Source organism: Magallana gigas, chromosome 3 (assembly GCF_963853765.1).
Source record: "Magallana gigas chromosome 3, xbMagGiga1.1, whole genome shotgun sequence".
Lineage (NCBI taxonomy): Eukaryota > Metazoa > Mollusca > Bivalvia > Ostreida > Ostreidae > Magallana > Magallana gigas.
In genome coordinates, this window is record NC_088855.1 from 21,914,687 (window position 1) to 21,929,648 (window position 14,962).

Here is a 14,962-nt window from a genome sequence, read left to right on the forward strand (position 1 = left end):
TGAGGCGATATAACAAATATAACTGTTTGTGGAACTGATATGCTTGTAGAGACCGCTTAATCCATCGAGGGAGCTTATTCTGTAATGCAATATTGATATTTCCAGTTTAAAAACTTCATTTCAATCAATTGATTTTCCTTTTGTACAAAAAAGCTCTTCTGAATCAGCTGTACGTGAGAAATCATTGACAAGCTAATGAGGATTATTTTGGGCAAACACTCGTTGATATTTCATATAGAATCGACAATACCACTAATGAATTCAAGTGAATTTTAACAAACCGATTGCATTCATAGAAAAGGCGCATGTCAGTTTCTGGAAAAGATGCATGACAAAGCTAATGAAACCCAAATTAAATTCGTGAAAGGTCAAATGAATGTGTGCTTTTGGTAACGTTTACATTATTCGGGGATGAGCATTTTTACAGCATGATACAGCATGCACATGTAAACTCTTTTACAGCAATGTAACGGTAATTGGCAGCCATGAGATACTAATATTTCACGTTTACACAGTCCGTAATTAAAGGCTTGTCTATTACATGTTTTTACTGGATTTGCAATCTGCCTTTCTCTACTTTAACAGTATATTGTAGTTTAAGGCTACATAAGTCTGTTTGGCATAAAAGTTTACAGTAATTTATAATTACGTAAGTATCTTTACTGACACAAATAGTTACATTTGAGCTAGCGTCTGTCGTTAGACAGATTCATGTACATGCATACCTGCCTTTATAATAACACTATAGTGAGAGAGAGAGAGAGAGAGAGAGAGAGAGAGAGAGAGAGATGTAAAAAGATCGAATTGACTGACAGCAAATTCAACACACAACTCACGACTTTTATACCTACATGTACAATCCTAATCTAGTAATCAAATGTATGCGTGGTCTGTCATTATTTACTTGTAGACATTTTGTGGCAAGAAAAAATTATCGCCTGTTAATATTCACCTAATCGATCATAAGGCGTACAAAATAGTAGATTCAAACAAATGAAAATTGATTTTACCGGTAGAAACGCGTACTCAGTGAAGTTCGCGAGCAAGGCATGGTGTATGTTTTAGCAACGATTTCAGGGAGCCTTTGCTTTGGAATATAGAAATGGAAATTTAAAATCACCTACTCGGCAACAACGACTATCCACAACAATCACGTCTTGCAAAATGTAAGTAATCAAGAACAGTCACAAATCGATGCGGCTAATATTTAGCTGGCTGAACAGCTTCTTGTGTGTGTAGTGCTTATTTTTCCTGCATCAGGTAAGCCTCAGTCTCTCTCTCTCTCTCTCTCTCTCTCTCTCTCTCTCTCTCTCTCTCTCTCTCTCTCGTACGATGTCCATGAAAATCACTCACTACATAATAAACGTGGTATTTATATTCAAAGTCAATCCAAATTGTAAAGCAAATATGTTGGTGTTTGATGACATCAAATGCTGATATCTATAAGATTTGAAAGAGGTGGGTTTTTTTTTTTAAAATCTGATTAGATTTTAATCATGCAATGAAATTAATTTGAAGCAATGGATAAAGATTTATAATTTGGAAATCTTTGAGACTATAGAATAAGGTCTGTTTTATTTCGTGTTACCGCAAAATTGAAAAGCAAATAACAAATTATAATCAAATTGGTATCATTAAAAACGATAAAGGACAAGAAACATTGTACATGTATTAGTTTTTTTTATTACCATCAATTTATCAAATAATTTTCGATTTCTTGATTGCATAATTTTTCTGACCGAGGAGTCATAACATTGAAGTATCGTGTCAAAAATGACGCTTGATTGTCTTTATTACAAGAAACGGTTATTTTCTAAAGGAGGTATGCTCTTGCATTTCCATAGCAACCTCTTTATAGGCTTATTAAGGGAATAACCTTTTACGTTAACAGACAATAACAATAAAATTTCTAAGATTCAATGATGCTTCTACTCAAGAGCAAGAACCTTTTCTGCGAAGAGGAGATTTATGAATCGATCTAGGCTCAAACAGTCGACATAGGCCATTAAACTTTACGTACACAATTCATGGGTAATTGTACATCTTGTTCAATGTATTTATTGCCCATATTTTTTCATATGCACAAGAATCATCTCTTTTTCGCTCTTAATTTTCGGAATCATAAACGGCTGGTTGTGCTGGTGTTATATCATAAGGAAACAATTTTTTCCCATCATAAATGATAATAAAGGATTTCTAACGGAAACCAGGACATTTCTCTGGTTTTTCCCTGATTAAATTGGTTTTTTTTGTACGAATCAAGCTCATTCTTCCTACGCTATTGATGATGAAAAAATCCCAACTCATATTATGAGGCAAGAAACGGAGGAAAAAATAATCGGGAATCATTTTTATTCTGGGGGGGGGGGGGGGGGGTAATGTTCGTGGGTAGCCAAAATTTTCCTCGTTCGTTGGGACATAATTTTGTTTGTAATGTAATTGGGACAATTTTAATTGATATTAAGCGAAAGCTTGTACATACGTTCGTGGGGATGTAAATTTGTGGGCAAGGGTTACCCACGAAAGCCAGGAACATTTTGTCCTCCACGCACAATGATGATTCTTGTTAATATGTTGCCGATATGTTGTTCCTGTGGTGTTGTGTAATGCGTGTAAATACATGTGTGTATTGTGATATGTGATATAGTTCCATTGGATCTTAACATGCTTAGCAATTTTCAGTCCATCCAATAATGAACACTTTGAATGAAAATGAGTTATGTTAACTAAGCCTAATATAACTTGCCAATTGAGTGTTTAGGCCTACATAAATTCTGAAAAGCGTCCAATTTACATTACGTTAAAAATCAAACTGGATACATTTATGTTTATGATATTTGAAATAAGGGTAATAACTGGGGTATTGGTGAGGTTTAGACACTAGCACTACATCTTCACATAGCAGTAATGCTACCAGAAACGAATACTTTTTTGTTTGGCCTGTTGCTACTTCTGCGTGTCACATCTGCTCAGATGGCTTTAATCATTTTATAATCCCCTAAAACAATCTGAGAATGAGATTGAGAGGGAAACCGTAAAGTGTGATTAGAAGAACGGTAAAATATTTTATTGCCAACGCGGAAGTTTTTGAACGACCTTACGTATCAGAAATGTGTCATATTGTAAGAAAGTGAGGAATAGAGGCCAAACATGAAGCTGCAAGGGGTTTGGGGTGGGGGAAGGACATTGCATTCACAACCAGAAGGTTCTAAAGTACGGTGGCTGTTCCCTGTTAATTCAAAAGGTGGTTACCGAGCCCTATTGGAAGTCTGTCAAATCGTTTTGCAAGTTTAAGCTACCATTTGTTTAGTCAAAAGACCCGGTATGGTTTGAATTTCTATCTAAGCATTATAGGTCAAGGTATATATATATATATATATATATATATATATATATATATATATATATATATATATATATATATATATATATATATATATATATATATATATATATATATATATATATATATATATATATATATATATATATATATATATATATATATATATAGTTTATTCGGAGCCCTTTAATCTTAACATTCTCGATTGTGGTACAATGTGAAAGGAATTCAAATCTGGTCTCTTCTTTGTTTTAAATTTGCAGCTGATACTAGTAATCAACATGTCAGACGGTGCATTTCGATTTTCGGTTTGACCATTTACTGTGTATCCAAAATAAAAGTTCTAATAGGGTGTTCTTGCTGAGGATCATTTATGTCACAAAAAACCAAATAATCTCTTTGCTTTGTCTAAGGCCTCTTCTGTCACATCTGGCTAGATGGCCATATAATTCATTTATAACCTTGTTTTAAGGAACCAACAAATACTATGAAATTAATGCCAACAAAATAAAATGTTTATAGCTACTAGTGTGACAAATGGTAACATGAACGACTGAGTATCCCCCCCCCCTCCCGGTTTACGATTCGTTTGGAATATACTAGGTTGTAGACTTGCTTGTCATATAAAGTATCGGTGTGTTCCCGTTTTGCACACATTTGATAATTGCGTATAGAACAATAGGTGTGATTTGTGTTGTGATTTTTTCGATACCTAATTTTCAAATGTGTGCAAAACGGGAACAAACCAAAGTATCTAACCTCAGTTACTTAATGTGTGAAAAGTGTCCTATACGTATACAGCGATGTCCTTAAGAAACGTCCCTGAGATGAATTTGAACCAAATTAGATATAGTTGGTTTTATCATTTGTATTTCACTTCCAAAATACTACATACTCTTGACTGAGGGAACACTGGAGTAAGAAAAGCCATCTAAGAAAGAAAGTTTGATAGCCCTTTTTCTTGTATTAGCTGTCAATTTAAATTAGATTTTATGGCGATTGCCTTTTCTTGTAATTATATAGTTTAGGGCAAATAGTTTATTTTCAAAAAGAATTTTAGATGAAAAAACACTTCTAGAGGCTTTTGATAGCTATCGAAATGCTTCCACCAATATTAAACAGAAATCATAGAATAATGCTGCGAAAAACAGAAAATTTTAAATAAATAATTCTTTAAGTCTTTTATCCCTCTATTGAATTTAAGTCACACTTTATTGTCCCGCATTTTGTTTTATCTATCACATGAATATATTCTCTTTGAAAATTCTCATATTAAAAGTGATAACATTTGATTAAGAAAGGGTACCGAGGTACTATATAGTACACCGGTATAGTTCCCATTAGCTAAAAGTTGTTAGAGGTGTCATCCTCATCTGAAATTCTGTTTCATTCCATTTTTTTTTCAATGACTTCTAAATCATTAAAACATTGTTATTCATCTTCTATAATCGACCACCCGAATGTTAAAGACCATTATTAAAAAGAAAGTAGGTCACATGTTTATTAATCTTTATGTACAATGATATATATTTTTTACAGCGGATTCTCTTTATATGCAAATCAGTAGGTGTACTTCGGCTCGGTCCACTTTGTATGCTTCCGCATTCGTTTATTTTTAAACGCTGTTCTATATAATTGCGAATATCAAGTAGCAGAGCATTGAAAGTATCCGGAATTGGAGCTGTAGAAATCAGAAAGTTCTATTGAGGTCCTTTCTATTTTTACAAGGCTCCTTTGTTGCCCCTATTACACATTAACATGTATGAAATTAACACAATTCTAAGGTAGTTATTTTCATTAGACAAAATTACAAGCGCGGAAGGAACGCCGTTATTTTCAAAAAAAGCGAAGCATTTACATGCTATTATTATGTTCCTTTGTTAGCCTATTAACTTCAAGCAGTGATGGGGTCATTTTCCACATTGATAGCTGCAAAATGCCTCGTGTAAATGATGTTCTGGTGTGAATTGTTGCTCTCTCATACACACCACTTTGTTCACTGTGATGATGACATCCTACGCTAAACGGGGTTTCATGTCCTTTTACTAGTAGTCATATATACCAATAACACGTTCTCTCACATTGTACATGTAGTTATCTATTTCATTTCTAATCGCTTTTGTCGTTTTCATCATCATCATCATCATCATCATCATCATAATCTACGGAAAATTATTTTTTAATAGTCCTTATTTATTTTAGCAAAGAAATATGAGGAGATAAACTCTTGGTACCGGTTGCTTTATTTTTACCTTTTTTGTTTGCTTTTGCAGACATAATGAAAATTTGATTACTGTCGGCTCTAATGGGATGTGACGCCAGCAAGTCAACAGACGTCATCGAAAATGAAGAAATTGAAAGTGATACCTTTGATTTTACGGACACCCAAATCGACACAATTCGTAGTACCTGGCCAATACTGGCGTGTGATATGGTCGATATCGGATCTAAAGTGTTCTTAAAGATTTTCATTGATGAGCCAAAACTCAAGTACGCTTTTCCTTCCTTCAGGTACTTTGATTATATCTATATATTTTGATATTTTTTTTTATCTTTTACGAATAAACATTGGAATTACAAGTTTTCAGAGGAAAGTTACGTGATCATACCTATTGCTTTTGACGCATACTTACATGTAAAAGATACATTTAATTTTCAATAAGAAAGTTGAAAAAGAGCAAATCAAAGATCTTAGATGTCGTTTAAAGTTGAAATGATTTAATAACTTTTATATACTTTTAAGTTTTTTTTTTTTGGTCTAACTAAAAAGGAAGACCAATAAATAAAAAAATGACACTTATTGGCCAATTTATTTATAAGTGTTAAATTTTCAGTTAAATTATTTGACTGGAATAACCTACGCTTTAAAATTTATCAAAAAAGCTGGATTGTCAATACGATATCCATTAGGTCCTCCATAAAAGTTTAGAAATTATACTTTTAGCCGTAAACTGTAATTTAGTAAAAAGTTAATCGGTATCCAAATGTTTTAGCTTATCAATTTGGATGTTTTCCTGTATCTTTGTTTGGAGCTCTTCTTCTCAATGAGATCATTATAGTCTAAAAATGGCCACGGCCATCGAGCCCCCTTAATAGCAAACTAAAAGCCAATCAATTATGTTTCTTAGTTGGTTTATTGACAGATTTAATTCTATTTTTATGATTATCAACATTTATGATTTTAATATTTCACTAAATTAACACGACTCGTACCATTAAAGTCGCTCTTTCATATAATCTCGAAATTTCCGACAGCTATAGGTTTTCTTTATTAGAAAGAGGGCCACATTTTCTGTCATATCAATCACTACTTCATATCTCGAAACTTGATCTATGGACTGATTTTGTAGTAATATGTGAGAGAGAGAGAGAGAGAGAGAGAGAGAGAGAGAGAGAGAGAGAGAGAGAGAGAGAGAGAGAGAGAGAGAGAGAGAGAGAGAGAGAGAGAGAGAGAGAGAGAGTTATGTTCATATTTTAGCAATAAATTAAATACATTTACTAGTACTACATGTAGTTTACATTGCTACAGATCACATAAATAAACTCCGGAAGACAACATATTCATTAAATGAATAAAATACACAGAACACATGAAAATAAATATGAATAGAAAAACCGGTTTATAATTAACTGAAGAGAACTCCCACAGAATTTTAAAGCTATTATAGCAAGTGAAACAACCTAAGAGAATGGCAAACGGACACAATTACAAACAATTCGATTGAAAGTTCAACTAAGTGTTTAATTGAAAAATCAATAATTATGAAAATCAAATTGAAAGCATAGGCAGTCAAACTATTCTTTAGCCTACATTTATATTTCACAATGCCCCGTTTTGAGGGAAATCCAAAGAAATTCAAAATTAATTGTAACTTGTAATATATAATGACATTGTCACTTGTGATAATTTTTATAAAGCACACTCATGTATTTTGTAAATGAACAGATTCAAATGCAATCTAAATTAAACAAATTGATGAAGACTCGGTCTTAAATATATGGTTGGACAATCAGCTTGACGTAAGCAGCCAGTAAATCTATTTGGTTTCATTCTTGTACTGTCCGGATTAAGAACTTTCAATAATTACCATTACTCAAAAATAATGAACAAATTAAGAGAAAAGCGGCGTCTTCAGGAATCTATAACTTTATAGGGTCAATATGAGGTCACCACATTCTCCAGTGTACGAGTAGATATTAATGAAAAAATATCAAATTTGGTGAAATTGAGGTATTTTTTTCTTTTTCCATACCTGACTGTTTACGTAATTAATGGTTGACGTCAAAAACGGGACAAGAAACATCGATTTCGTTCAATAATAGTATTTGATTTTTAGAAGGCTTAGTCGCATTGATTTATGATAGGTAAATAAATTGTCCATGGTAATACGCAAGCAAGATTGATTCAAACTCAGTTTCTCCTTTTTTTAAGGGGGGCTTTTATAGTGCGTTGTTTACTGAAGATGAAATTTAATGACATATTTCGTATACTTTGTAAACGATATAAAAGCTTAAAAATAAAGTACTTTTAAGTACGCAGAGAACTTTTCGATGAATGCTTCTCTAATCTCCATCAATATCCTTGACAAGAATCTAAGAAAAAAAGCATGAGGAATTTAATGGAAAAAAGCAATTACTATAATGGAAAACTAGATATATTGTCTAAAAGTAGCTCTATCAGAATCGATTTAAGCTCATTCGTAAAGGTTGAGACAGAGAGCGGAACTAAAACTTGCCTCTAATCTTGCTTTTATGCAGTCGAATTATCATTTTACAATATGACAATATGGTTCGGGAATTCAATGATATTTGAATATTTACCATCGAGTAGGTTTTATTGTAATGTGTTTTAACACATCAAATGATACTTTAAAACGTTTTCACATGACTAAACTACTATTTTTGTTTTTTTCAGTGACATGGAAGAAAACGAACTTCTTCGTCATCCTCCATTTATTGATCACGTGACTCGATTTATGCAAATCATCGACTATTTGGTCGAAAATCTCGATCAACAAAATTCTGACTTTCATCAAGCGTTGCTCATGCTAGGGGCCAAACATGCCACATATCCCGGATTTCAGGTCAGCCATTTCACTGTATTTAATAAGGCTCTTCTTGAGGTGTGGGAGAGTGCCATTGGCGAAGAGTTCATACCGGAAGTTCAAAATTGTTGGACACAGCTTTTTGCCTACATAATGCGATACATAGTTCAAGGCTATGAACTTTATTTCAGCGAGTGCCAAGACGAAATCATTGAAGAAAAGACTTAATTGACTTATTGTGTGTGGGTTTTTTTTGTTTTTTTTGTTTTTTATATCTGAATGACTTTTTACTCTTAATATATTATTAACTGATAATACATGTATGTTCATGCTTTTGCAATCACATATAGTCAAATGACGTACATGTAACATGATATTAAAGAAATAAGACAAAAATTATTACATATTGTCATTTAATGTTCGCATTCATGTCGGCATTTTATTTCATTGGTATTGTTCACTTCAAACATATCAAATTCAGCGTATCAATTTATTTTTTTTTAATCTGTTAAAAATATCTAGCAGGTCTGTAGCTCCCTGTTTGAAAAAATTCGGATGGACGACCTAGAATTCCACCCAATTTTTTTAAAACCGGGAACTACAGACTTGCAGCTAAAAATATCTAGATCAAAATTAAGTTAAATTTAGAGAAGTTGAAATGAAATGCTAATATTCATCAGAAGCAGCAGCAAAAAAAAAATTTGTGTGCCAATCACAATCTTCATTGCAGGTTGTCAGATGTTTTACAATTATACATAAACGCATAAAAGCATATTATTCCACTTGTACGAACGCTTGACTTCATCATTAATAACTCTCATTATTAATGACCTTAAGAGCTGTCATGTGCCTCTCTCTCTCTCTCTCTCTCTCTCTCTCTCTCTCTCTCTCTCTCTCTCTCTCTCTCTCACTCTCTCTCTCTCATGGGGATGCACTTTTTACGCTCTGATAATAGGGCTTTAAACATCTTCTCGTGCGTGTTTGGATTCCTGAAGAGTTATGACTCTTCTGAAGAAGCTTGTTTCCGCACACTGTGTATTTGCAGCATTTAAATCCTTCCTGCCACGCTAGAATGATAATCAATAACCCAATCAAGGTAGTAATCAGATTTGTCAAATGACTTTGGTCGTTCATCTGCTTTGTTTTTCGTGAACCGTCTTCATAAGATAACTTTAGAGACAACGCAAAAACTACCATTTAAATCTAGATAACGTTTCAAGCGTCAATGGAGCCCTGCCGAACAAATTGTTGATCAGAATTCATTTTGTTACATTGATCTTTTGATCTTGAAATATTATTCAGATAACCATAGTTTTTTCTTCTTCAAAATACATATACCAATGTTGTGTTTAGCTGTTATGGACTCACTGCAAGTTCGAAGACATTTCTAAAAACTGGTAGTACCAATAAATGGACACAGAATAAAGTTTATCATGCAAAGAATGATTGGAGAAGATATACCCCGAAATATCAGGAGCCAGTGAAGGAAAAAAGATTGTTTTTGTTCATACTTTGATCTACCAGCAGACATGAATTATGGATACCCTACTCCGGATTTTTTGGAGGCGGACATCCCTTTAGATGAAGGAATTGACTATGATGGAGACCTTTCGTCTAATCTTGAGGAATTCCGGAGCAACAGTGCAATTAGCACTCAAAGTCTCTGTTCTGCACTCGGGAGTCACATGGAGATAAGAGCAAAAAGTATGTGTTTATTATGTTATTTTATTGCCTCAGTCACGCCTTACCGAGTAACGCTAACGTAATAAGACGCCCAAGGAATATAAAAAAATCAAAGTACTGAAAGTACTGGAAAGCGCCGTTAAAAAGCTAGTTGTCAAATTGTTGAGAATATTTAAATAAATATATTCTATTTAAACAAATTATCAAGTTTATTATTGTCATTGCAATTGTCTTTTCATTGTCCAACTCTAGACTCAGCAAATGCTTTCTTTATCATAAAAGCAACCAATAGATAAGATTACAATGGGACAATTTGTCATTTCTGTGTAAAAAATGTGATATACACACATCTAGTAATTGGTCCAGCTGTCAGTACTCTCAATCCTTTGATTCATCATAGGTAGCAATTTGACTAAGCTTCCGGTTGCGTTTTGGTTACATCGCATATTTTTCGCGTATATGCAAACCGCTTAAAAACGGCAACAAAATGAAACCCGTTCGTTGAACGTTAATGTGTACTGTACATACCGCTGTTTGAGATTCTAGCAATCAGAGTATCGCAGCGTATAAAAACGAATTACACAACTTTACTGTTACTGTTACAAACGTTCAGTACAGGTAACGGTCAACTCGCTTCAACATGCAATTTAGTAACAAACAGTTTTAAAAAACGAATGTAATAATGCATGACGAATTGGTTTTCAAACGGTAAATTCATGGTTGTGGTCACTCCAAAGCATGTCCGTTTTATCATCATCATGGCCGATAGTTTTCCGAATTTATCTCAAGTCCTACAGAAACTAACAGAAATAAAAAAAGATCAGACCGGTGAAGTACAGGACCCCCCCCCCCCCCCCCCAACATGAGTTCTAATATGCAGGCAACTGCATATACTGTATGCATGTTTATTTTCGGCCCATGTTATTTTCACCCTTTTTAACTTGCAAACGTTTTCGCCCCGTCTTGAATTCGCCCAGACAAAGTTTTAAATAGAGAATATCGTTTGAAACATAGGAATTCGCCCAGTCTTAAATTCGCCCGCTGTCAACGGGGGTGAAAGGGGCGAAAAATAAAACGAGGGCGAATATTTCCCTGTATACAGTATTAACTGTGCTTCAAGTGGATATAATAATCCGTTGGTGTCCTTTCAACGTTTTGGACATGCTCAAAACGTTTGTGCGAAAAGAACTGACTTTACTTTATTTTCGCGGACAGTAAACGCATTTGGCAAATAGGAAGTGGAAAAGCAATACTGTGTGAACTAAGACGAACAAATGAAATAATTTGCCATCTGTCTTAAGCGTTATCCAGTGAGGTGCAACTGAACGCTATACGATCAACATTATTTGCACACTATAATTTTTTTTTTCATTTTAAGGAAAGGACAAAAAACGATATGGTTATTGATATTGAAATCTTTTATTATAGGTCAGCATCTTCATGACGCTACCCGGCCCCCGGCAAAAGTGTTCGAGGTCCCTCTGCACCAGCTGCGGGGTCTAAGGGGACTGTACCGCACCGAGAACTTGCCGCAGGCGAGAGGTAGGAACAAGCACAACTTTTCGGACATTTCCGACAGCGTTCCGAGCTCAGTCGAAAAGGCCCGAAAAGTTGCGATTGGGTGGTAAGGAATTGAGACTAGACGCGTTTGTTGTCTACAATTTATTATCTGGCTATCAACGAAACAGTAACTGCGGATTAGGCGATATTTAGTCCTTTATACATATATTTATTTGTAAACAATAACAAGATTTTTTTTATTATCTGGTTATTTATGATGCAATAACTGCAGATAAGACGACATTTAAAGGAAATCCATATTTATTTGTAAACAATTTTTTTCATTATATGGTTATCCATGGCACAGTAATTGCAAAATTGTTTGAATTATTTTGATATATTTGTACTTCATTAGATAAAATGCAAATCAGGATTTGTAATTTGTAAATATTTTTCTATAAAATCTGGCTATCTATGACGCAATCACTGCGGAATTGTTCCTATATATGTAAATTAGCATACTGTATATTGAACTTCAAAACAGCCAAAGCCGATAAAATGCATATCAATAGTTGTATTTGCCCTTGGCCCAAACAAAAATGAAAATGACAAACCTTTTAATCAAAACATGTTTTGAGGAATAATATTTTCATTTGAATGCTATTTGTATTTATCCAATCTAAAACATCTCAATCTTAAATAGTTGATGCCCAGATGGGGCTTACAAAAGTTAAGATATCTCGTGTTTACAATAATATTTACTGTTTGGTGGTTTTTAAAAGTGGCATTAATTCGAAGTTAGCTGCATCCCCATGAGAAACAGAACAAGAAAAAAATTGTTTGTTTTGAATACCGAGAGTTACCGATTAATATTTCACTAGCTGCACACAATCATCTTTTGCTTCTAATTCTAAATAGTACTAAGTAAGTAGTCATGGGACAAATAAATGCATGAAATAACATTAATCGTGTAAAAGCTCCATTTCATCGATACAAGAATTCTCTCTCACCTCATCTCTCTCCCTATTCGCCCCTTCTTTAGCTTGCTTGAGACAAATACATCTTAACTAAAGAGAAACCAAATAAAAGACACTTATCTCCTAAATTTTGCTAAAAAGTCCATTAAAAAGTAAGATATCGTTTATTCTGTGTGTTCCTTACGAACATACTGTAAACCATCTTTCATTTGCGTGCGAGAAATTTTCGCGAGCCATGTTGCGAATATTTCTCGCGGCAAACTAGTCCTTGTCTTTTGATTGTTATAACAACATGGGTCTGGATAAGGTTAAGTCGCGAAAATTAGTCGTCGCGAACCCGATAATCTCTAGTTAACCGCGAAATAAAGTCAACGCGAATAAAAGTTAGTTTACAGTGGTTTCTTTTATCTTTAGCCCCTGTGTCAGATGTCGCTGACTTTGATCTTCACTAGATGGAAATGTCTTCAAGTGAAATTGATTTTCCTCACAAATTCTTTCGCCGGTCATTTTTCTGTATGGATGACATTTGCGTCGCAGTACCTCTGAGAGACATTTACGGATGTCTTAATTCCGTTCTTCGTAAAAACTTGATTATAATAACGAGTTTGACCTTTCTCGGTCCTATGATTTATAATCTCGTAACAATGAAATATTAATCTCGTGTAGAGAAAATGAAAAAAGAATGTCAACCTTTGTTCTTAAGGCTGCCATTGCTCATGATTATCTTATAAATACTTTTTGGGGTGGGAGCGGAGATAATAAAAAAACCATAATGACACTAGTATTAATTTGACTCATTAATTTATTCAATATGTGTAATACTTATGAATGCTTTTTTGAAACAAAAAGAAAAAACTCCAACACATTTAATAGATATATACATGTATATACATGTATATATTTTATGTAATACAAGGTATATTTTTTCAATGATTTTTCTTTACAATAAAGTTTTTCTTTTTCTCTCTTTCAGACCCGAAGAAAAAAGACCTTATACTACACATGTTAAAGAGTGATTCGAGTGTATACAGATCAAGAAAGGATCGTCCATTAGTTTCCGCGAAAGTTCGAAACACACAACGATCGCAAAACACTCCGGTACATTTTCAAATTCGTAGAGAACAGACTTTACCGGCTATTCACTTAAACTCTGGAACTAACAAACCGGCGACCCCCAAACAGTTTCAGATTCCAAAAATAGAGTTTCATGGTCCAGATACCACTGAAACACATGACTGGATGGGGAGACTTCTTCGTAGACCAGCTGTAAGGCCGACCAGTTCTGTTACAGACAACGACCCATTGTTTTTCAGGTTTACGCAGACGATAGATTTGAAACCTAAAGTTTTCAAAACCCCGCAAGAACAAGAAGCTTATTATGTAGACAAATACCCATTACTTCTTCACACGAACCCCAGCGATGCCAAAACTCCACGTAAACCAAAAGACACCAAAACAGCTTACGTCATTGAAGATCCGGCCTTAGAGCGCAGACTCACGGTGATATCGAGGCACGGACGTCTGGAAGAGGGCGTAGACGGGTTGGAAAAGGAAACGGATGATTGTGAGTTCCTGACTGAGCTCAGAGATCCGGTGTTTGATCCCACTTCCTTTCCGTGGAACAAACCGGAACACAGAATAAACACTATCCCCGGAACACCCGCTGTGACGCCCTATAGCAGCCATAGCTCGTCCGAAGACTCCAGTTACGCAAGTAGTCCACGGGACCGCTGAAGTTTGAAGACTTTCGCTTCGTTTATATACATGCAATTATTAAATCATCATCAAAAGATGAATATTAATTACTTGGAAATCTTTTCGTGTTTGAAAAAAAAAGACATTTGTAAGAGTTTTCTTGTTGTTTGTGGTAATATATACTGCATTTGGTTATCAATTAAGAGATGTGCATAATGCAATTTCAAAATGTTTAACAGTTCACATCGTCGATTTCAAGATAGAATAATGTAAGAGTGTTAATTAACTCTAATTACTAAGTAATGAAAATGAACGTTTAGGTGCATGGGACAAATCTTAGCGCACCAGACCTATAGATAGACTTGAAAATGTCTTGTCTCAGAAGAATAGATAGAAATGGGAAAATAATAGTTGCGTATAAAATTAATCAATAAGGTCAATATCTTTAGGTTGGTTTGATTTTTAAGTGCATTAGAGAACCTCAAAAGTCACTGATTTCCATTTTAGTTGTTTAAGGTTTATTTCATGGTTATATTGTCCGCCACTTCTGCAAGTCGGTTTATAGATTCCTCTACATGCAGATATATTCGTTGATGTGATTTTTTTCTGTACTCTTATGCATGCATTTCGATTTGTTTTTTCCTTCAGTTGCAATTTCCTTTCCTGAAAATGCACTATTGTAGGCAATTAACTTTTTCAAACAAATAAGCAATGAAATG

At 34.2% G+C, this 14,962-nt stretch overlaps 2 protein-coding genes across 4 annotated transcripts; both read left to right on the top strand.

Annotated features, from left to right (window-relative positions):
- The first annotated feature begins 969 nt into the window (after positions 1 to 969).
- Positions 970 to 8,748, top strand: LOC105335888 (neuroglobin). 3 transcript variants are annotated; one of them, XM_011440024.4, is made up of 3 exons: positions 970 to 1,166; positions 5,617 to 5,833; positions 8,259 to 8,748. In XM_011440024.4, exons 2-3 carry the CDS (start codon positions 5,649 to 5,651, stop codon positions 8,614 to 8,616), a joined length of 543 nt encoding a protein of 180 aa, XP_011438326.1. In that variant the 5' UTR covers positions 970 to 1,166; positions 5,617 to 5,648; the 3' UTR covers positions 8,617 to 8,748. The 3 variants fall into 3 exon arrangements, with proteins under 3 accessions (XP_011438326.1, XP_011438325.1, XP_011438324.1); XM_011440023.4 differs by having other exon boundaries at positions 977 to 1,260; positions 5,617 to 5,854; positions 8,259 to 8,742; XM_011440022.4 differs by having other exon boundaries at positions 981 to 1,166; positions 5,617 to 5,854; positions 8,259 to 8,740.
- Positions 8,749 to 9,397: 649 nt separating this feature from the next.
- LOC105335889 (uncharacterized) lies at positions 9,398 to 14,344 on the top strand. Its single transcript, XM_011440025.4, has 3 exons — positions 9,398 to 10,092; positions 11,500 to 11,613; positions 13,522 to 14,344. Exons 1-3 carry the CDS (start codon positions 9,918 to 9,920, stop codon positions 14,280 to 14,282), a joined length of 1,050 nt encoding a protein of 349 aa, XP_011438327.2. The 5' UTR covers positions 9,398 to 9,917; the 3' UTR covers positions 14,283 to 14,344.
- Positions 14,345 to 14,962: the final 618 nt, after the last annotated feature.